This window comes from Hypomesus nipponensis, chromosome 2, assembly GCF_054491055.1.
Source record: "Hypomesus nipponensis isolate SF chromosome 2, ASM5449105v1, whole genome shotgun sequence".
NCBI lineage: Eukaryota > Metazoa > Chordata > Actinopteri > Osmeriformes > Osmeridae > Hypomesus > Hypomesus nipponensis.
Window position 1 is genome coordinate 8,235,591 of NC_140362.1, and position 24,597 is coordinate 8,260,187.

The 24,597-nt window shown below is 41.3% G+C and overlaps 1 protein-coding gene across 2 annotated transcripts in view; it reads left to right on the top strand.

The window, feature by feature from the left end:
* LOC146300652 (eukaryotic translation initiation factor 3 subunit H) overlaps positions 1-23,778 on the top strand; it is a 62,838-nt gene extending 39,060 nt beyond the window's left edge. The window contains exons 3-8 of one of the 2 annotated variants that reach the window (XM_084704242.1): positions 216-383; positions 12,034-12,133; positions 18,007-18,156; positions 20,348-20,468; positions 23,164-23,296; positions 23,473-23,778. In XM_084704242.1, coding sequence (XP_084560368.1) covers positions 216-383; positions 12,034-12,133; positions 18,007-18,156; positions 20,348-20,468; positions 23,164-23,296; positions 23,473-23,570 — 770 coding nt within the window. In that variant the 3' untranslated portion in view covers positions 23,571-23,778. The remainder of the gene's footprint in view (positions 1-215; positions 384-12,033; positions 12,134-18,006; positions 18,157-20,347; positions 20,469-23,163; positions 23,297-23,472) is intronic. The other variant, XM_084704250.1, reaches the window with a different exon arrangement.
* Positions 23,779-24,597: the final 819 nt, after the last annotated feature.

Genomic DNA, 24,597 nt, shown 5'->3' on the forward strand with positions numbered 1-24,597 from the left:
TTGGCCCACTAATGAGAAAATGAGCTACGACCGTGCAAGCGCGATATTAGTGGGGAGGGACCTTTTCACTGTCACTCGTACGTATCTCGGACCGTAAAAATAGGAATGCCAATTCAGTTCCTCTAGGGTTATTTATATACCAACATCATTGAATTGTCCTTAAGTTCTTTCGCTGTCTGTTTCATCCCCATATCTCACTCTCTCTGTCCCTACAGTCCAGTACCAGATGGAGATGATGCGAAGCCTGCGTCACGTCAACATCGACCATCTGCATGTGGGCTGGTACCAATCCACTTATTACGGCTCGTTTGTCAGCCGTGCCCTGCTCGACTCCCAGTTCAGTTACCAGCATGCCATCGAGGAGTCTGTTGTCCTCATCTACGGTAAGGCCTTGGCTCCACTCTCCCTTGGCCAAAGTTTGGAGAATCCAAAGCCTGAACACAAGAACTTGGCTACAGTGGGAGCTCAACCCCAATTTACAACATGGGCCATATTGAATCAGAATGATCCTAGTCATACAGTCTGTTTTGGATGGCTTTAATGGAATCTTAGAGCAGCGCTCCAATCATAAGATGCAACGTAATTGCTATTTATTATCACACAGCCCCACCTGTTCATATCATGGGATTTATTATTAGGATTCCTCCGTAAGGAGTTAGTTTTATTCTTTTAATAATAAAAAAAATAATAAAAAAATATAAGTGCAAGCAGTAATGGTGGATTCCTCCAAACATTGCGAACCAGAGGGTATCGAGTACACGCAGCAAGTTTGGTGTGAATCCATCAAAGATTTGCTGAAATACGACCCAACTTCCTGTTTGCTGGCTTAATGGCACATTTTGATTGCCTGTAGGGGGCAAACGGTTTCGAAAATAAAAAAACCATGTGAAGCTTGGTCTGAAGATTTTATCTGCCAAATCTGGTGAAGATTGGGCAACATTTGTAGGAGAAAAAACGTTTTTCAATGAATTCAAAATGGCGGCCGGATCAATTCGGCTATTATCACAAATTATTATGAGTCATACACAGGATGTCCCAAGATATCATGAGACAAAGGAATCACTTAATAAAAGCAAACAAATCAACAGTTATTGGCCAAAACACATTTTTGCTTCCTGCGGCCACGCCCAGTGATCACATGACACCAAATTAATTGGACAGCCTCAGAAGAGGGTTCCGAGTCATCATATTAAGTTTGGTGTTGATTTCTCAAAGATTAGCTGAGATATGACCCAACTTCCTGTTTGGTTGCTTTGTTGCCGATTTTGATTGGCTGTACCGGACAAACGGTTTTGAAAATCGAATATCCTTTGATAACTTCTGTGAGGGTTGGTCTGATGATAATGTGTGCCAATTCTGGGTTTTGAAAAAAATAAAAGTAGTTGAAGTGAAAAAACGTGTTTCCTTAAAATTCAAAATGGTGGAAAATCTATATAACCGGAAATTGACGTCATAGGGTGTGTTGAACTCGTCTTGATCCAGGGAATCCAATGGTACCTCCATTTTTGAAAATCGGTCATACAGTTCAAAAGTTACGTGTGTAAACACAAGTCCAACTTTGACCAGTTGGTGGCGCTAGAGTGCTCCAATGAGAGACATGAAACTTGGTGAATATAAAGAGGGGACTGTGCTTAATAAGTGGGCCAAATTTCACAACTTTTTACCATACGGTTCTAGGGGCTGCCATAGACTCCAATGACAGAAGAAGTGTAATAATAATAATAAGAAAAGGTAGAATCACTTATGTGGCTTCGCCGCTTCGCGGCTTGGCCACCAAATATAACTGCAAGCAGTAATGGCGGATTCCTCCAAACACTGCGAACCCTTGAAAAATGTTTATTCTTGACAAATTGTAACTGTATAGAAAAATGTATGCTGCAGAATTACCAATGGCATACCAAATCTGAAATGCAATACCATCAAGATCCACAAGGGCTTTTATTTCAAGCCAGTAAGTGAAGGAAGGGGGCTTGGTGAGCTTATCCATTCCAGAAAGCCTTGTATCTTTATGCATTAAGGCGTGGCCTGTAGCGCCACCTATGGGTAATGGTGGGCCATTTGTGGTGTGGTAGTTACTCTTGGCCTATACTATTAATGTTTCAGGATTTTAAAAACTTTTTACCATTGCATATAAAATCAGAAATGCAATACCAACAGGATCCACATGGGCTTTGGGTAAAGCGTGGTAGTTACTCTTGGCCTGTACTGTCAATGTGTCAGGATTTGGAGACCTTTTTACTATTGCATACAAAGTAGGAAATGCAATGACACCAAGGTCCTAAAGGGCCTATGCTGATATTCAAGGAATGAGTGGGGGCTTGGTCAGCCCACACAGTCCTGATATGTTGCGTGTGTCTTGCCAAGCCCGCGCGTGTCAAGGGAAGAATGAGTGTGTGAGAATTTGGAGCATGCGCGGGGAGGAGCAGGGGACACATTTCATTGTAAATTTCCCTAGAAATTTGCCAAGCATGCATGTTTAAAAGATTCACCAAAAATCGACCTTTCATCTTAGTCAACTTGTTCTCAGATTTGTGTACTAAACATTCTCAAGAGTCTTCATATGAACTTGTTTGACTGGCTTACGTGTAAAGCATTGCGAACCATTGAAAAATGTATATTCTTGACAAATTGTAACTGTATAGAAAAATCTATGCTGCAGAATTTCCAATGGGATACCAAATCTGAAATGCAATAACATCAAGATCCACAAGGGCCTTTATTTCAAGCCAAGAAGTGAAGTGCTTTAATCTTCACAAGAAGTGAAGTGCTTTGTGCTTTAGGGCGTGGCCTGTAGCGACACCTATTGGTAATGGTGGGCCATTTGTGGTGTGGTAGTTACTCTTGGCCTATACTATCAATGTTTCAGGATGTTTTTAACTTTTTACCATTGCATACAAAATCGGAAATGCAATACCATCAAGAAGCACATGGGCCTTTGCTAAAGACCAAGGAATGAGTGGGGGCTTGGTAAGCCCACACTCTCCTGAAATGTTGCGTGTGCGTCTTGGCCGCGCGTGTGTCAAGGGAAGGCTGAGTGTGTGTGTGAGATTTTGGAGCACGCGCGGGGAGGAGCAGGGGAGACATTCATTGGAAATTTGCCTAGAAATTAGCCAAGCAAGCATGTTTCAAATATTCACCAAAAATCGACCTTTCATCTTACAGTCAACTTTTTCACAGATTTGTGTTATGAACATTCTCAAGAGTCTTCATATGAACTTGTGATTGAATCAGAGTATCAGTTTTTGACTGGGTGATGTGTAAAGCATTATTTTAGCGTTAGCGATAAGTTCAATTTGCTTTATATCAATCATTTTTAGAGATATGAATTTGCCTTTGCACATGGTAACATGTTGTAGTGTCTTCCTCCGATCTACCAAGTTTAGTGTTGATATCTCAAAGATTTGCTGAGACATGGCTTCACATCCTGTTTGGCGGCTTTTCTGATGAACTTGATTGGCTGTACCGGACAGACGGTTATGAGGATCAAAATTCCTTTGATAACTTTTGTGAGGCTTGGTCTGAAGATCATCTCTGGTGATTTTGAAGAAGATATGACAAAAATTGTAGGAGGAGTAGGCTTTCAAAGGTTTTTGATAAAACAGGAAATGGCGGGAAATCTATATAACCGGAAATTAACGCCATGGTGTGCGTTGAACTCGGCTTGATCCAGGGAATCCAATGGTACCTCATTTTTGAAATGAGTCATACGGTTCAAAAGTTGCGTGTGTAAACACAAGTCCAACTTTGACCCATTGGTGGCGCTAGAGTGGTCTAATGGGAGACATGAAACTTGGTGTAGGTATAGAAGAAACTGTCCTCAATGAGTGTGCCAAATTTCACAAAAAGTTGTCGATGGGGTCTAGGGGCTGCCATTGACTCCCATGGTACAAGAATTACAAATAATAAAACCACCAATAACAGTAGGTTTCCTCCTTACGGAGGAATCCTAATAATAAGAAAAGGTAGAATCACTTATGTGGCTTCGCCGCTTCGCGGCTTGGCCACCAATAATAAGAAAAGGTAGAGTCACTTATGTGGCTTCGCCGCTTCGCGGCTTGGCCACCAATTACAATAGGTTTCCTCCTGACGGAGGAATCCTAATAATAAATATAACTGCAAGCAGTAATGGCGGATTCCTCCAAACACTGCAAACCATTGAACAATGTTTATTCTTGACAAATTGTAACTGTATAGAAGAATGTATGCTGCAGAATTACCAATGGCATACCAAATCTGAAATGCAATACCATCAAGATCCACAAGGGCCTTTATTTCAAGCCAGTAAGTGAAGGAAGGGGGCTTGGTGAGCTTATCCATTCCAGAAAGCCTTGTATCTTTATGCATTAAGGCGTGGCCTGTAGCGCCACCTATGGGTAATGGTGGGCCATTTGTGGTGTGGTAGTTACTCTTGGCCTATACTATTAATGTTTCAGGATTTTAAAAACTTTTTACCACTGCATATAAAATCGAAAATGCAATACCAACAGGATCCACATGGGCTTTGGGTAAAGTGTGGTAGTTACTCTTGGCCGGTACTGTCAATGTGTCAGGATTTGGAGACCTTTTTACTATTGCATACAAAGTAGGAAATGCAATGACACCAAGGTCCTCAAGGGCCTATGCTGATATTCAAGGAATGAGTTGGGGCTTGGTCAGCCCACACAGTCCTGATATGTTGCGTGTATGTCTTGCCAAGCCCGCGCGTGTCAAGGGAAGAATGAGTGTGTGAGAATTTGGAGCATGCGCGGGGAGGAGCAGGGGACACATTTCATTGTAAATTTCCCTAGAAATTAGCCAAGCATGCATGTTTCAAAGATTCACCAAAAATCGACCTTTCATCTTAGAGTCAACTTTTTCTCAGATTTGTGTACTAAACATTCTCAAGAGTCTTCATATGAACTTGTTTGACTGGCTTACATGTAAAGCATTGCGAACCATTGAAAAATGTATATTCTTGACAAATTGTAACTGTATAGAAAAATCAATGCTGCAGAATTTCCAATGGGATACCAAATTTGAAATGCAATAACATCAAGATCCACAAGGGCCTTTATTTCAAGCCAAGAAGTGAAGTGCTTTAATCTTCACAAGAAGTGAAGTGCTTTGTGCTTTAAGGCGTGGCCTGTAGCGACACCTATTGGTAATGGTGGGCCATTTGTGGTGTGGTAGTTACTCTTGGCCTATACTATCAATGTTTCAGGATGTTTTTAACTTTTTACCATTGCATACAAAATCGGAAAAAAATACCAACAATATCCACATGGGCTTTTGTTAAAGTGTTGTTGTTACTGTTGGCCTTTACTATCAATGTTTCAGGATTTGGAGAACTTTTTACCATGGCAAACAAAATCTGAAATGCAATACCATCAAGATCCACAAGGCCTTTGCAAAAGACCAAGGAATGAGTGGGGGCTTGGTAAGCCCACACTCTCCTGAAATGTTGCGTGTGCGTCTTGCCAAGCCCGCGCGTGTGTCAAGGGAAGACCTATGGGTAATAGTGGGCCATTTGTGGTGTGGTAGTTACTCTTGGTCTATACTATCAATGTTTCAAGATTTTTATAACTTTTTACCATTGTATACAAAATCGGAAAAGCAATACCAACAAGATCCACATGGGCTTTTTGTTAAACTGTTTCTTTGCCTATACTATCTATGTTTCAGGATTTTGAGACCTTTTTACCATTGCATACAAAATCGGAAATGCAATACCATCAAGATCCACATGGGCCTTTTTTCAAGCCAATACGTGAAGGGAGGGGGCTTGGTGAACCTATCCATTCCAGAAAGCCTTGTATCTTTGTGCTTTTGGGCGTGGCCTATAGCGCCACCTATGGGTAATGGTGGGCCATTTGAGGTGTGGTATTTACTCTTGGTCTATACTATCAATGTTTCAGGATTTGAGACCTTTTTACCATTGCATACAAAATCGGAAATGCAATACCATCAAGAGCCACATGGGCCTTTGCTAAAGACCAAGGAATGAGTGGGGGCTTGGTCAGCCCACACTCTCCTGAAATGTTGCGTGTGCGTCTTGGCCGCGCGTGTGTCAAGGGAAGGCTGAGTGTGTGTGAGATTTTGGAGCACGCGCGGGGAGGAGCAGGGGAGACATTCATTGGAAATTTGCCTAGAAATTAGCCAAGCAAGCATGTTTCAAATATTCACCAAAAATCGACCTTTCATCTTACAGTCAACTTTTTCACAGATTTGTGTTATGAACATTCTCAAGAGTCTTCATATGAACTTGTGATTGAATCAGAGTATCAGTTTTTGACTGGCTGATGTGCAAAGCATTATTTTAGCGTTAGCGATAAGTTCAATTTGATTTATATCAATCATTTTTAGAGATATGAATTTGCCTTTGCACATGGTAATATGTTGTAGTGTCTTCCTCCGATCTACCAAGTTTAGTGTTGATATCTCAAAGATTTGCTGAGACATGACTTCACATCCTGTTTGGCGGCTTTTCTGATGAATTTGATTGGCTGTACCGGACAGACGGTTATGAGGATCAAAATTCCTTTGATAACTTTTGTGAGGCTTGGTTTGAAGATCATCTCTGGTGATTTTGAAGAATATATGACAAAAATTGTAGGAGGAGTAGGCTTTCAAAGGTTTTTGATAAAACCGGAAATGGCGGGAAATCTATATAACCGGAAATTAACGCCATGGTGTGCGTTGAACTCGGCTTGATCCAGGGAATCCAATGGTACCTCATTTTTGAAAATGAGTCATACGGTTCAAAAGTTGCGTGTGTAAACACAAGTCCAACTTTGACCCATTGGTGGCGCTAGAGTGGTCTAATGGGAGACATGAAACTTGGTGTAGGTATAGAAGAAACTGTCCTTAATGAGTGTGCCAAATTTCACAAAAAGTTGTCGATGGGGTCTAGGGGCTGCCATTGACTCCCATGGTACAAGAATTACAAATAATAAAACCACCAATAACAATAGGTTTCCTCCTTACGGAGGAATCCTAATAATAAGAAAAGGTAGAATCACTTATGTGGCTTCGCCGCTTCGCGGCTTGGCCACCAATAATAAGAAAAGGTAGAGTCACTTATGTGGCTTCGCCGCTTCGCGGCTTGGCCACCAATTACAATAGGTTTCCTCCTGACGGAGGAATCCTAATAATAAATATAACTGCAAGCAGTAATGGCGGATTCCTCCAAACACTGCAAACCATTGAACAATGTTTATTCTTGACAAATTGTAACTGTATAGAAGAATGTATGCTGCAGAATTACCAATGGCATACCAAATCTGAAATGCAATACCATCAAGATCCACAAGGGCCTTTATTTCAAGCCAGTAAGTGAAGGAAGGGGGCTTGGTGAGCTTATCCATTCCAGAAAGCCTTGTATCTTTATGCATTAAGGCGTGGCCTGTAGCGCCACCTATGGGTAATGGTGGGCCATTTGTGGTGTGGTAGTTACTCTTGGCCTATACTATTAATGTTTCAGGATTTTAAAAACTTTTTACCACTGCATATAAAATCGAAAATGCAATACCAACAGGATCCACATGGGCTTTGGGTAAAGTGTGGTAGTTACTCTTGGCCGGTACTGTCAATGTGTCAGGATTTGGAGACCTTTTTACTATTGCATACAAAGTAGGAAATGCAATGACACCAAGGTCCTCAAGGGCCTATGCTGATATTCAAGGAATGAGTTGGGGCTTGGTCAGCCCACACAGTCCTGATATGTTGCGTGTATGTCTTGCCAAGCCCGCGCGTGTCAAGGGAAGAATGAGTGTGTGAGAATTTGGAGCATGCGCGGGGAGGAGCAGGGGACACATTTCATTGTAAATTTCCCTAGAAATTAGCCAAGCATGCATGTTTCAAAGATTCACCAAAAATCGACCTTTCATCTTAGAGTCAACTTTTTCTCAGATTTGTGTACTAAACATTCTCAAGAGTCTTCATATGAACTTGTTTGACTGGCTTACATGTAAAGCATTGCGAACCATTGAAAAATGTATATTCTTGACAAATTGTAACTGTATAGAAAAATCAATGCTGCAGAATTTCCAATGGGATACCAAATTTGAAATGCAATAACATCAAGATCCACAAGGGCCTTTATTTCAAGCCAAGAAGTGAAGTGCTTTAATCTTCACAAGAAGTGAAGTGCTTTGTGCTTTAAGGCGTGGCCTGTAGCGACACCTATTGGTAATGGTGGGCCATTTGTGGTGTGGTAGTTACTCTTGGCCTATACTATCAATGTTTCAGGATGTTTTTAACTTTTTACCATTGCATACAAAATCGGAAAAAAATACCAACAATATCCACATGGGCTTTTGTTAAAGTGTTGTTGTTACTGTTGGCCTTTACTATCAATGTTTCAGGATTTGGAGAACTTTTTACCATGGCAAACAAAATCTGAAATGCAATACCATCAAGATCCACAAGGCCTTTGCAAAAGACCAAGGAATGAGTGGGGGCTTGGTAAGCCCACACTCTCCTGAAATGTTGCGTGTGCGTCTTGCCAAGCCCGCGCGTGTGTCAAGGGAAGACCTATGGGTAATAGTGGGCCATTTGTGGTGTGGTAGTTACTCTTGGTCTATACTATCAATGTTTCAAGATTTTTATAACTTTTTACCATTGTATACAAAATCGGAAAAGCAATACCAACAAGATCCACATGGGCTTTTTGTTAAACTGTTTCTTTGCCTATACTATCTATGTTTCAGGATTTTGAGACCTTTTTACCATTGCATACAAAATCGGAAATGCAATACCATCAAGATCCACATGGGCCTTTTTTCAAGCCAATACGTGAAGGGAGGGGGCTTGGTGAACCTATCCATTCCAGAAAGCCTTGTATCTTTGTGCTTTTGGGCGTGGCCTATAGCGCCACCTATGGGTAATGGTGGGCCATTTGAGGTGTGGTATTTACTCTTGGTCTATACTATCAATGTTTCAGGATTTGAGACCTTTTTACCATTGCATACAAAATCGGAAATGCAATACCATCAAGAGCCACATGGGCCTTTGCTAAAGACCAAGGAATGAGTGGGGGCTTGGTCAGCCCACACTCTCCTGAAATGTTGCGTGTGCGTCTTGGCCGCGCGTGTGTCAAGGGAAGGCTGAGTGTGTGTGAGATTTTGGAGCACGCGCGGGGAGGAGCAGGGGAGACATTCATTGGAAATTTGCCTAGAAATTAGCCAAGCAAGCATGTTTCAAATATTCACCAAAAATCGACCTTTCATCTTACAGTCAACTTTTTCACAGATTTGTGTTATGAACATTCTCAAGAGTCTTCATATGAACTTGTGATTGAATCAGAGTATCAGTTTTTGACTGGCTGATGTGCAAAGCATTATTTTAGCGTTAGCGATAAGTTCAATTTGATTTATATCAATCATTTTTAGAGATATGAATTTGCCTTTGCACATGGTAATATGTTGTAGTGTCTTCCTCCGATCTACCAAGTTTAGTGTTGATATCTCAAAGATTTGCTGAGACATGACTTCACATCCTGTTTGGCGGCTTTTCTGATGAATTTGATTGGCTGTACCGGACAGACGGTTATGAGGATCAAAATTCCTTTGATAACTTTTGTGAGGCTTGGTTTGAAGATCATCTCTGGTGATTTTGAAGAATATATGACAAAAATTGTAGGAGGAGTAGGCTTTCAAAGGTTTTTGATAAAACCGGAAATGGCGGGAAATCTATATAACCGGAAATTAACGCCATGGTGTGCGTTGAACTCGGCTTGATCCAGGGAATCCAATGGTACCTCATTTTTGAAAATGAGTCATACGGTTCAAAAGTTGCGTGTGTAAACACAAGTCCAACTTTGACCCATTGGTGGCGCTAGAGTGGTCTAATGGGAGACATGAAACTTGGTGTAGGTATAGAAGAAACTGTCCTTAATGAGTGTGCCAAATTTCACAAAAAGTTGTCGATGGGGTCTAGGGGCTGCCATTGACTCCCATGGTACAAGAATTACAAATAATAAAACCACCAATAACAATAGGTTTCCTCCTTACGGAGGAATCCTAATAATAATACTAACAATAACAATAGGTGCCTCGCAGCTTCGCTGCTTGGCCCCTAATAATAATACTAACAACAACAATAGGTGCTTCGCTGCTTGGCCCCTAAAAAAAGAATAAAACTAACAATAACAATAGGTTTCCTCCTTACGGAGGAATCCTAATTATTGTACCATGGAAGTCAATGGCAGCCCCTAGAAACATATGGTAACCTTTTGTGAAATTTGGCACACTCATTAAGGACAGTCATTTCTATACTTACACCAAGTTTCATGTCTCCCATTAGACCACTCTAGCGCCACCAACGGCTCAAAGTTAGACTTATTTACAAGTCGTAACCTTTGAACTGTATGACTGATTTTCAAAAATGAGTTACCATTGGATTCCCTGGATCAAGACGAGTTCAACTATGGCGTCAATTTCCGGTTATATAGATTTTCCACAATTTCCGGTTTGATCAAAAACCTTTGAAAGCCTACTCCTCCTACACAGCAACCCTCACTCAGTTATTACTTTAATATTGGATTTTCAAAACCGTTTGTCCGGTACAGTCAATCAAAATCGACAACAAAGCAACCAAACAGGAAATTGGATTAAATCTCAGCAAATCTTTGAGATATCAACATCAAACTGGGTAAGATGACTCAGAACCCTCTTCTGTGGATGTCCACACAATTTGGTGTCATGTGATCACTGGGCGTGGCCGCGGGAAGCAAAAATGTGTTTTGGCCGATAACTATTGATTTTTTTGCCTTTTAAGTGATTCTGTTGTCTCATGAAATCTTGGGACATCGCGTGTGTGACTCATAATTTGTGATAATAGCCGAATTGGCCGCCATTTTGAATTCATTGAAAAACTTTTTTTCTCTACTCCTCCTACACATGTTGTCCAATCTTCACCAAATTTGGCAGAGATTATCTTCAGACCAAGCCTCACAAAAGCTAGCACTTTTTTTTTTTCGAAACCGTTTGCCCGGTACAGGCAATCAAAATGCTGTTAAGCCAGCAAACTGGAAGTTGGGTCGTATTTCAGCAAATTGCTGATGGATTGACACCAAACTTGCTGTGTGTACTTGTTACCCTCTTCTGAGAATGTCTAAAATGTTTTCTGGGTCATTTGACTACTTGGCCACCTCATTGCTGCTTGCAGCTATATTTGGATTTGGTCAGATTTGGTATCCCATTGGTAAGTCTGCAGCATGGATTTTTCTATACAGTTACAATTTGTCACAAATATACATTTTTCAATGGTTCGCAATGTTTGGAGGAATCCGCCATTACTGCTTGCAGTTATAGTTATGATTAGTATTCTGAGTATTGGCAGCAATATTGGAGGTAATTGATTGATCTCTCTGTGGAATGGGAACCTTTTCCACCTGCCGTGTCAAGCAGACCAAATGTACTTGGTTGCATAGTTCAGGTTTTGCATAAGTAAGTAGCTGGTGTTAAACTCTAAGACAGCATTACACACACACACACACAGTCGGCCTCAGGGTCAAGGTGTCATGTACTCTAATTTCCCTCTGACGTAATAGGCAGGAGTGATGTTCCTTGAACCTCCAGACCAGCTCCACAGGCAGGCCTTAGTCATCTTTGATGAGAGCTTGCATTAATGTCAATCAATAATGCACACCTAAATGGAAGAAAAAAAGCCTCTAAGGAATCAACATTATCAGCAACCAAGACCAAGCAAGAGAGAATTTATTTTTTTGTTCCTCCTCGTATGAGTCCAGTGAGCTGCTTTCCAGTCAGGTCTTGTGAAAAGCCTGTTTTCTTCAGTTAGACTGTCGGGTAACTGGGAGGCAGACAGATAGAGGTATAGTAGAGGAAATAACAGAGTGAACTTGGACCGTCCTTCAAATCCTGAGACTCACAATAGCTGATTCATCAGTTCATTTATTCAAATCGCTTATTTCACCTGTGATTTTATTGGATTACCTTGGGTAAGATCAAGTAAACAGTAAGTGGGTTTTCATCCTTCCATAACAGGATTCTGATACCCCCCACCCCTCTTTTGCTCTTTCTCACCCCAATGTAGACCCTATCAAAACGGCTCAGGGCTCTTTGTCCCTCAAGGCCTACAGGCTGACACCTAAACTGATGGAGATCTGCAAGGAGAAGGATTTTACACCAGAGGGGTGAGTTGTTGTTGTGATACACACACAAACACTGTAGGCTAGAATGTGGCATATGTGCCATAATACGTTTCATAAACGGCTCACACACATTGATAAGGAAAAACTCGAGCCACACAAGATGTGAGATTCTACATTAATTTTAAGGAAACCCAGGCTTGTTTATCCACAGGGGAAACCATCAATGGCTTTTAGAGAAGCCTGCTGAGGACTATGATTTCAGTCTGTCGGCCCTGTCAAGTAAACAAGTGAACGTTTATTATCATCCTGACCCAAAGGCCAGGGGCGGACTGGGGGAAAAAAGTGGTCCGGGAGTTACTGTCACTGACCGGCCCACTCAGTACACGGCGCGCGGCCCACTCAATGCATCGCACGTATCGACCAGTCATTGGCCTACTTGGAAAAATACCCATGCACAAAATTATTTTCAGACATGAAAATCCCTCACCTTTTGGCGAAATTCTCAGTTTTGAAACCAAAATAGGTGATAGAGGGGGGGGGGGGGGTGCGCTTGTCAGAAGGGAGTGCGAGTGCATGGAAATATATACTGTAAATGTTAGACCCAGTGACAGGCTGGCATGAAATGGCTTGCATAATACTTATGACAGACACCCTTGTTCCGGGAATACAACGGCACTTAGCAATGCTTGGCTGGACCTGATGTTAGTTTCCTCCAGGATCACAATGACTCTTATTGACGGACTTGTTGCTCTTGTAGGTTAGTTATAACAAAGTTAACTCTTGTACTCGCTGTGAAATATTTTACTGTTGATTGTTCTTATACAGGTACAGTCTTGCACCTTTAGTGGTTCATGTTGTTTTAATTTGTAACTTGTATAACTGCATGCTCTTATGGGTCTTCCCTTTGGCACTTGTTTAGTTTTTTCACAATGTATGCTTCATGTTTTGGCTGCTTGCAATGTTTGGGACTACCTCGTTGTTATGATCAGTGACCTATGTTCTTTTGTAAAGCTCTCTCTTGGAAGTCACTTTGGATAAAAGCATCTGCTAAATGCATAAATGTATCGTAATTTTCGGATTATAAACCGCGCCTTTTGTCATATCTTTCGATCCTGCGTCTTATATAACGGTGCGGCTAATCTATGGATTTTTACGGCTAACGGTTAATACATGGGAGCTTCCTCAAGCAGCCATCTATTTCCCGACAACTAATTACATATGGTAATTAAACATTAAAACACCTGCGGTTTATAGTCCAGTGTGGCTTAAATGATGTACACATAATTTAATTTAGCTGCTGCGGCTTATATAACTGTGCGCCTTATAGTCCGAATATTACGGTAAATCTAAATGACAGTAAGGAGGCCATAATAATTTGACTCATGGCTTAAGTTACGTTTCTCCAGCTCTCCCCAGGTTGGCAAAAAAAGTAGCTCAAAATGCATCAGATTGATGTTTTAAAATGTCATATTAATTTTTTTTCTTATGGGGGAGCATGCACCCGGACCCCCTTAGAGGGGTAATATCCTTCTCACCTTTTTCACCCCTGACCCGTTTTCATGCCTGTATTTTGGATGATTACAAAGAAATTACATCATATATGTATCATTTCTTACGTTGATCTTCCGAAGTCTGTAACAACACATTTCAGAAGACACTTCAGAATTTATTTGAAAAATAGGCAACATGAGTGTTCAATACAGATCGCAAGGAGGATAAAGCTCAGTCAGCGATTGTGAACTATTAAGGTCTTAGAGCAATTTATACGTGTTAAAGCTGTGTAATATGGAAAATAGTTGGAGGTGCTTGCGATGTCAGAGGGAGGGGCCGGTTAGTGATGGCAGTGGGCTGGTATTTTGGACCATCCCAACCCTGTCGGCCCACCGGGGATTCTCCCGGTTTCCCCGATGGCCAGTCCGCCCCTGCCTAAGGCTGACAGTGATTGCTTTCAAATTGAATTTGCAAATAAGGGGAATTCTCTCTCTGACCATTCCTGCCCTTACCTCCCTCGTTCTTTCTTTATCTCCGTCTATATTTTCACCCTCCCCATGTTCTTTGTTTCTGCCGCTCTCTGTATCGCTCTTATATTGCTCTCTCTAATGCTGCATAGACCCTGCCAGATTTATCGGCGGGCCAATATTATTGGCCGATATTAGGCATTTTCCAAACTATCACTATTGGCATTTTTAATGGCCGATAATTTTTTTTGGGACAAAACACCCTTCAACAATGTTATTAGTGTTGGTGTTGCATAGTTTGTCCACCTGAGGGCACTCTACACAGTCCCTGTTGACAACACTCGTGTTTAGAACGCCACAAACCCTACAACCAGCTGATCCAGCCAGGGTTGGACAGAGTGTTGGGGAAATCTGTTTGTTTTGTTACACTTTTCTGGATTTTTTAAATGTTATTTTATACATATATATTGGAATATCAGATTTTTAAATAACCAAATATTTGTATCAATATCGGCCTTAAATCCTTTATCGTTCGGACTCTAATGCTGTGTTCACACCAAAACGAAGCAAATTATTTGCACGTCAAGATTATATATAAGTCAATGCAAACACGCAAATTTGAGTGAAAAGTTTGAGTGTTGAAATGTCTTTTTTTAATAACTTTTATTAGAACAAAATCCTTGACAATGAGTCTCCCACAACCTGTCATACAGTATTATATATAATTATAACAACACTATAGTGATATAATATTGATATATAATAGAAGTGTAGACCAAAGGAAAAGAAAACACAAATGGCAAATCCCAACAAGTTCACATAATTACATATTCAATCCAACTTGTCCAGTCAAATGTCAACAGGATGTTCAATTTTACAGATATTATAATAGGCGTCCATTTTGTTAAGTAAATGTCCATCTGGAGGCGTAGGCTTGCGGTCAAACTTTCCATATAGTTCACAGCCTGGAGTCTATGGGCCCACAGTCCACGGTAGGTGGGTGATGCTTGAGCCAGTTCACTGTGATCATTTTGTGGGCAATTAACGTCATAACTCTGATCATATACCATTCGTTTGTCTCTAGCCCCCTTGAAGGTGTAGTTCCCAAAATCAGCTGTTGTGGGTCTATCGAACTGTCCAAGTTCAAGATCTCACATATCTACCTCTTCACATCCTCCCAGAACTTCTGTAATTTAGGGCAATCCCAGAAAATGTGAGAAAAGTCCCCTATTAGACCACAAACCCTCCAGCAGAGAGGGGAATATTTCTTGTCATACTTAGCTATTACCATGGGTGTTCTAAAATATCTAATTCTTAGCTTCCAACTGAATTCTCTCCAGGTTGGACTACTTAAACATTTGTGCCAGGACACCCAAGAGCTCTCCCATTCTTCATCTGCAATTATGGTGTTAGCCTCCAATTCCCATTTACCTTTTATATCTACTGTGTCAATGGATGTATCCATATGAATTTTCCTGTATAGGCAGGATATTATGTGTCTTGTTGTAATTCTATACTCCGCTATCTCCACCCAATATTGTTCAAAATTGCCCGGTGTGTCCTTAATTTTGTCCCATTCCTTGTGTGTGGTCAAATAGTGTCGAAGTTGGAAATATCGGAATAGATCATTAGCTTCAACACCATACTTTGTTTGAAGTTGTGAGAAAGCCTTGAGGGTTGTTCCTTCAAATAATTGACTTATTGTGGTCAACCCCTTCTCCGTCCATCTACTAAAACCACTGTCTAATTTAGCAGGCAGAAAGTCACAAAGAGCAGTTATCTTTGTTGCCCTAGATACAGATAACGAAAGGTTTAATACCTGTCTTATTTTTTTCCAAATCTTTAAAGTATATTTAACCCATTCATTTTGTATCCTTAGTTTACGCAATGCATTTCTTGTCAGAAAGGGGAGGGCTGAGAGTGTTGTGTTTACTGAACTTTGCTCTTTTTGTACCCATTTTGTATCCATATCCGCCCTCATCCAGAAGACCAGTACTCGAAGTTGTGCTGGCCAGTAATAACTTATGAAATGAGGCAAAGATAAGCCGCCCTTCTCTTTAAGTAAGCAAAGAACTTTTAAGTCTCACTCAAGGCCTCTTCTGCCATATGAACCGGGAAACCAGTCTATCTAATAGCTTAAAAGTAGATACTGGGACCACAATAGAAAGAGAACAAAAGAGAAATAACAGCCTTGGCAGAACATTCATCCTGATGGTTTCTACCCTCCCAACCAAGGAAAGGGGAAGCATCTCCCACCTTTCCAAGTCATTCTTGATCTGGGAAATAAGTTTGTCATAGTTTGCGCAATATAATTTAGATGAAACAAGAGTCAAAATCACCCCCAAGTACCTAAAGCCCCCTTTTGACCATCTAAATTTCATGAGTCTGTCCAATTGTGCAGGCCAGCTTCCTGTAATCATCATTGCCTCCGATTTCCCCTCATTAACCTTATGTCCTGAAACTTCCCCATAGTTCCTCAAACATTGCATAACCGCTGGTATAGATGACAATAGATTTCTTATAAACAAAAGAATATCATCCGCAAACAACGATATCTTATGCATCATGCCCCCTCATCTGTTATACCTTCAATTTGATTATTACCCCTAATTAACTCTGCCAGGGGTTCGATACTAAAATAGGAGATTACAGACTTCCTTGTCGAACCCCTTTCTTAAGTTTGAAGAATTGGGAGCAGTGTCCGTTAACCCTAACTCTTGATATTGGGTCTTTATTTAGAGTGTTAATCCATCTAATAAATGTCAAATTAAATCCCATTTGTTTAATAGTATAATTCATAGTATAATTCTTTCAGTTCTCGAAGTATTTCCGCCATGTTCAATGCTCCTTCTTCCCCACTAGCTTCGCCCAAGGCCATGTTAAACAGCGGCCGTTTTTTTCCTTTCGCCTCTTCTTGGGATTTTTGCTGCTTCCCTGCGTTTCTTGTATCTCTGGACGTGCTCATGCCTTTCCTTGTGACTAAACTTATCCCATTTATCGTCAGAATATTTTTATAATCTCGCAAACAGCCAAACCACCGAATTTTGAGGGAGCTAACACTCCTTGCGACCTTTTAAGAACATGGCGTTACCGTAAGTCTGAAATGTATTTTTAGAAGAAATGGGGGTCAAGAGTATTGTAACCGTCTGTGGGTAGCTGCTATACGACACTACTTTGTATTTGTTTATAGTAGTCAATTTGGACTTGGTTGACGACGGGGGGAAAAACTGTGGCTCTGAGGGATTTGCACGAATAAACAAATGAACGTGAAGCGAAAATTCGCTTCATTCTTACAAATTTGTTTTGCTTTCGGTGTGAACACAGCACAAGGTCAGTTGTTCTGCTATTGATCCCCTGCACGAGCATGAATATCTCCTCTCCTAATTGTTTCAGCTTTTGTCAGTGCAGATGTATGCAGTCTGGGGCTGCTTCAGTAATGAGATGGTTTAGTAGACTGGTTGCTACCACCTGCTGCAGAGAATACCCCAAAATTATGAATTTGACATGGTCTATGGTCTCATGTGGGGATAATTAATGTAACACATCTTAAGCTCACTTCTGACCGCCAGCAAACTGTCTCCCCTCCGTCCTAACTGTTGACACAATAAGCAAGTTACAATTCTGGTGTGGTGAGAGGAGTTTTGTTATTAGTGGATTGATTTTTACGCTTTGTTTTCTCTAATTATGATTTTTTGTAACATAATGTCATCTGAATGGGTTGAATATAATAGGATCATAAGATGAGGCCAAAAAGCACACCTTTACATAGGACATTACAGACTGTTCTGATGAGCTAATTATCTATCAAAAGACCAAACTTCATTGTCCAAGGATGGATATATATTACCCCTATTCTCACTTTTTCCATATGCAGTCTTGAAAAAAAATACTCAACAAACATGTAGCAAAGTTTTAATCAAATATTTACCCCCAACCCCCTGTCTGTCTCCCCATCAGACTGAAGAAGGCCAACATTGGGTTCGAGCACATGTTTGAAGAAGTGCCCATCGTCATCAAGAACTCCCACCTCATCAATGTCCTGATGTGGGAACTGGAGGAGAAGTCCACCGTGGCTGACAAACATGAGCTGCTCAACCTCTCCAGCAGGTCAGTCAACCAGTCCAGCCCAGCCAAAACAACGCAGTCATTTAAAAACTGACAGGACTGGGTTATCTGCTGTGCAAGATGTCTTAGCACAAGCATACCAGCCCAGCAGTCGAGTGAATGGTTTAGTGTTGTCACAATTGTTGTCACACATTTTGGTTTACACCAAAATGTAAACCTAAACCAATACCAAGTTTAGTATCTCGATACTTAATACCAAAACGATACTTTAAACTGAAATGATACTTATTCAATACTCGATACCTGATAGAGGGGAGACAGATGGCTGAGTGGTTAAGGAATCGGCCTAGTAATCAGAAGGTCGCTGGTTCCTGTGCCAAATGACGTTGTGTCAAGGCAAGGCAATTCACCCTACTTGCCTCGGGGGGAATGTCCCTCTGGATACGAGAGTCTGCTAAATGATCACACAGTCCACATGGGTTTATCACATTTTTGAATTAACAGCCAAAATTATTGATTCTACCAACAGACCATTTCCACTTAAACGTTACTCCAGTAACTTAACTTTTTTTTTTGCCTGGGGCATTATATTAGCTATGCTTTGTTCACTAAATTTACGATGGGAATGTGTCTCTTTTAATTGGCCGTTCTGTCTGAGCCACCTTACATGTAGCTAGCTCGTAGCTCTACCATGCTATTTATCTAGTGACTGTTTTAAAATGCACCAAAATGAGACTGTAGCTTAATATATATCGTTTTGAACTCACGCTTTCTAATATTCTTGCTTGTCATGCTATTTAAGTTCGCTATATGTTTTTACTGCATAGCGGCACAATTGCTCTCCCCAAAGTTGTCAGATTGCCGCATCCTTCTTATCTTGGTGTGGACTGCAACCTGCCCTCCGCACATCGTTTTTGTTGAATGTTTTCCTTTGTCTCATTCTCCAATCTGTGTCATTGTCATATCCTCTTCAGAGCACCCCTCACCCCCAGGAAGCTAGTGTAAGGATTAGTGTCCCGGCTTCCAAGAAACCAAATAATTACACCTTTCTGTATAGAGACGTATGTGAACAGAACTTTTTTTTTCTTCCTCACACTGGCCTTTTATTTTCCCAGTGGCCCAACTTGCTCTCGGTGAGGTACCAGGAACTCCGTAAAGAAAGGGAGGCAGAGATAGGGAGTCGTGACAAAAAAGCACTCCAGCGGAAGGGGGAGGAGGGTGGAAGTAGCCAATGCTTTCTGTGAAAGGGTTCCATTTGTTCACTTTTACTGTGTAGAACTTGTGTGGTTTATGGGGGAATGTTGCCATTGTCATGCACAGTGTTCAGTAGCTCCTTTTCCATTAGCTGCCCTGAGACCACCTAGCAGACCTGCAGGTGTTCATTGGGCCTGTAAAGTCGTCATAAAGTCTTTGAAAACAGGAAATCAATAACTGCTTAAATTCCAAGAATTACTTTGACTTTTTTTAATAAAAGCAAGTTAGTAAAATAAATGTTGCGAAATAAACAACAATGAACTCTACTTTCACAGATTAATGGCTGCATTTTAAGAAACTCCGTTCGCATGTTTAGATAGAAAATAGGTTACCCAAACATTTTCCCAAGCAACAGAAATGGAACAGAACTGAGTGGAACAAAGTTTTGCTTTCTCTGCAGAAATGAAAGTAGCTTTTTTTCCAGCAAAAGAAATCAGCCTAAACTCCGATCCACTGCGCATCTGTTAAAAGACACAATGGGACTGCAATCGATACAGGGGTATATCCCATGTCTTCTTGGAGAACTGGAGAAGTTATGATAGTTTGAGCAGGAGGCCATGCAAGCCAGTACATGACCAGTGTCTTGAGATGCCTTTATGGTCTGTAAAGGTAGAGCAGTACAATAGAAGTCGATGCCAGGCAATCTGGTGCTCTCTCCCGGTGTTCAGTGGTGTTACCTAACTGTCAATCTGACTGCATTGCCGCTAATCGATATGCAACTCATGTTAATGTATGAGTTGGTGTCAAATTTGCTCGAGGTACAAGTGCTTTGGGAGTGTTACTGTTGGTGTGGAAGCTACCTCTCTTATGCCTGTGAAAAAATACTGAACGCTCCAAACAGCTGTTTCTTACACAGTATGTGTTTGATAGCATGAGTTCTTAACAAAGAAGAGTGCAGCTTGGTTTGCAGGAGTTCTGAGTTTGAGTGGGAAGTCTGTGGGTAAAAAAAAAAGCAACCTCTGTTGTGATATAATTGCAGCAACCACTTGGAAAAGAGCCTGCAGCTTCTGATGGACAGAGTGGATGACATGAGCCAGGACATAGTCAAGTACAATACCTACAGTCGCAACCTCAGCAAACAGCAGCAGCAGAAACACCAGGTAACACTCGTGCATGCACAAATACACACTCAAACATTTTAAATGGCTTCATCTGTCATGGATTCCCACAGTATGTTGACTGACTAGCCAATACAGTTGTCAGAAGAATAACCTGTGACTCTCCAGGTGAACACTGGGAGTGTTTTTGAAAGGAAATAAAACACATTAGTAATAAAGGTAAAAGTTGAGTCATGGGAGTCATTGTTGCATGAAGAAGCGCTTGGTCAATCTTTTTATGGTCTAATTATAGCCTGGCTGCCAGCCCAACTTCTCCCCGCCCACAAAATAATTTGGTCGGGAAGTTGGGTCTGGAGGGTCTCGTATTGGGAACAACTACATAAAACCAGGATCGGGACGGACCAATGAAATTGCCAGCGCGGGCTTTATACGATGATGGACAGATGATCAACAGTAACGTAATCAACAACGTTACGAAAGAGCCCTTGGGTTGAATTCGTTTTCAACAAACAACATATTACGTTGCTCTGATTGGTTGTAGGTCTATCCAATTGAGCGAAGAGGCATTTGTTTTACGAGTTCGGTTGAAACACGCCCTGTAGTCACAGCCCAATGGAGAGTTTTCAGACTCATATTCTGACTAGAATTATGAGTATGACAACGTCAGGCTAGTCTAATTACAGAGAACCTTCCAGAACACCAGTTCTTGCTAACACCTCACTTCTCCCTCTGCACAATCCCTGCCGAGCAATTAACACCATCCCCCCTGGTTACCTTCATGATCCATCAAGTTTCCTTGCCCCCCCCCTCACACACACACACTCCTTTTCTTTCTCTCTTTCTATTTACTCTGTCCTTTTTCCAATCACTTCCCATCTACTACAAGGCCTGCATGTTGACCAGATGGAAAAAAGGGAACTTGTTCATTGTCATCAAGGCCCTACAAGGCCCCCTGTTTTTCTTCCATAGTGCTATGCTAACTATGAAAGTGGCTTAACAATTTATTTCAGGTCTCCAAACTCTAGTTTGTATTTGCATACTGATTATGCACAGTTATGGCTTGATGCATCGTTGTGAGAATCTGGGACAAAAATAAATGAAGAATGTGAACCAATTTTGCCGTTTTTGGTTTGAGTTTTGGCATTTGGAATTGCTAGTGCACAGTGCCTGTGATGTGGTTGACGATTAAGATGCCAGTGAAACACGGAACTACAGGTTACTTGAACTATAGATCAAATTGGTGGCACACACACAGTTCTTCTCAGTGGCTTTCATACCTATATTTCAGAGTTCACAATTGAAATTCTGACCATTGAAATTCTCTCATCTCTGAAGTACTTGTTCAACCTCCAGGTGATCTATTCTAGTCACTTATGTACGTCATAGAAGTAATTTCTCATTACTTTAAACAAATTGGCAAGATCTGGTAAATTCTTGCAAATGATTATGTAGCCTAAGGGGAAGGGATGTAACGGTATTATACATTTTGTGGTACCACAATAGCAAAATTGTCTCCATCGTGGTCACATGGTATGAAACGTATGAAGTCTACCGGGCAAAAGCGTAGTTTTTTTCAGCCCGGTGGAGCTGGAAGTTGAAACTACAATTGTCATCGACCCATGCGTGCCCATAACTTTGGGCTCTTCTGCCTCCAGGGCCATACGCAGAGTTTGATAAATACAGAGGTCCAAAAACTACGTTTGTAAGAGAGTTGGAATTAATGTTAGCTGGTAGCGAGGTAGTTTACTCATGATGGACAGCCACTGTTTATCAAAACGTGATCGCGCACTGGAGCCATTTGTCAGATGATTTCTGACTGGGTGGGGATGAATCATGACAATGAGCAACAAGCAGACAACCAGTAAAATTGACTAGTTACCTCACAACACTTCGGCGGCTTAAGGTGCCTGCTCTCACCACAGTGCCTAAGCTAGTTTTGATTTTCTTTGATTTGCGCCTAGATATAGACTTCGACAATTAATACGAGCGCTCGAGTGAAACCTTTTGTATTACTTCAGCACAGCACAGTGGAGCACAAAGCCCGCCTCCCAGCAAATTTCATTGGTCAAGTCAAGCAAGCAGTCACTTGAGAAGATCAGTTATCTTTGTGGCACCAAAAAGTTATTATCAAGTAATTATTTTGACTTAATATCCCCCCCCCCCCAATTATTAAAAAAATAAAAATAAATAAAGGTCCAGACTTCGGTGTACTCAATGGTAGATTCGGCAAACACCCCCTGAAAATGTTGAAATGCTTATCCAAACAACATCAATCTCGGCACTGCACTCCATTGGATTATAAAAGGGACACCTGCAAAAAATTTACTTCCCAGTTCTCGAGGTACTCGTTGGAAACCATAACCATTCCAATACGTACACAGATACAAATTCCTGGCATTATTTGAGATAGAACCCTTCAGGTTCCTGCCATCTCCTGCCTCTGCCTCTCTCCCTATGCCTCTCTCCCTCCTCTATCTTCCTAAATTAACAAGGCTTTTAGGATCTCCAGGGACAAAGTACATCATTGATTTACCGGCTGTCAACCACACACATCACATAATTCCTGTCACATATAACTCCTGTCTCTTCATCTACTTCTTCATCTCTTCATTTCACCCCCCCCCCCCCCCACACACACACACACACACACACACTACTATCCTGCCACCTCTTTATTGTCAACTCATCTTCTTCCACCTCTCCCTTTTGTCTCACTTCCGCTGTCTTCTCCCCCCAGTATGTCCAGAGGCGCCAGCAGGAGAACACCCAGCGGCAGAGCAGAGGGGAACCCCCCTTGCCAGAGGAAGACATCAGCAAGATGTTCAAGCCTCCTCAGCCCCCTCCACGCATGGACACCCTTCTCATCGCAGGTAAACACACACGCCCTTCCTAGTCTGGTGAAAGTGACCTTTGGTTCAGTAATTATCTCACTATTATGTTCAAATGAAATTCATGTAAAAGGTTATTGATGTTTCCCCTCAACCCCCTCCTGACGCTTCCTTTTCTTCTGACAACCCACTTATTGTGTGGCGTGCATCCCCAACAGGGCAAATTAACAATTACTGCCAGAATGTGAAGGAATTCACTTCTCAGAACCTTGGGAAGCTGTTCATGGCTGAAGCTTTGCAAGGCCACAACAACTAGAACAGAGATGAAGAGAGAGGCTCCAGAGATGCTCACCCGCCCTCCCACAAGAAGCCCCATCATTGGATAATTGCTGTTCTAGATTTGTTAACAACAAACCAGTGACCAAACGGCATATTTAGAAATTGTTTTTACTAATTGAAGCATTTGCCGCTGATCCTCACAGAAATACTTTTATGTAATTCCAATTAAAAAACATTGCATCTCCTTTTATTTTGCCTGCATTGCTTTTACCCTGGGTAGCAGGTGGTGAATACCTATTAATAGCCAGTTACCCTGGACTTAATAAAAATTGTTGTCTAATCATATTCATTCACATTTATTCATTTAGCAGACGCTTTTATCCAAAGCGACTTCCAAGAGAGAACTTTACAAAAGAGCGTAGGTCACTGATCATAACAAGATTGTCCCAAACATTGCAAGTAGCCAAAACATGAAGCATACATTGTGAAAAAGCTAAACAAGTGCCAAAAGGGAAGACCCATAAGAGCATGCAGTTATACAAGTTACAAATTAAAACAACATGAACCACAAAAGTGCAGGACTGTACCTGTAGAAGAACAATCAACAGTAAAATATTTCACAGCGAGTACAAGACTTAGCTTCGTTATATCTAACCTAAAAGAGCAATGAATATATAAAACGATTGTAACATCTTGAGTGATATGCCAACTTCCTCCACTAAAATGAGCCTGTCAGCGTTGTGTTTAATCCAGAAATAATTGTTTGCGACATTTGCAGTCCACTCTTTTATAATTCCCAAGGTGTTGTTTAACAATATCAGCCGGGTACATTGTGTGAAAAGTACAACTTGTCATTGTGGTTCGGGTAATAACGTTCTGTGGCCTGTGTCACCAGTGCCTGATGATCAACAGTAATTTCAAGTCAGCAATTAACATTATTGGAAAGAGAGGCACTTGCACACAAATAACTTTGCGACTTGACAAGCGTACCCAAACAAAATTTGGTTCTCGTGTCGGGCATTTGTACCTACTATCCCAAGCCCGGGCCTATGTAAATAAACTAT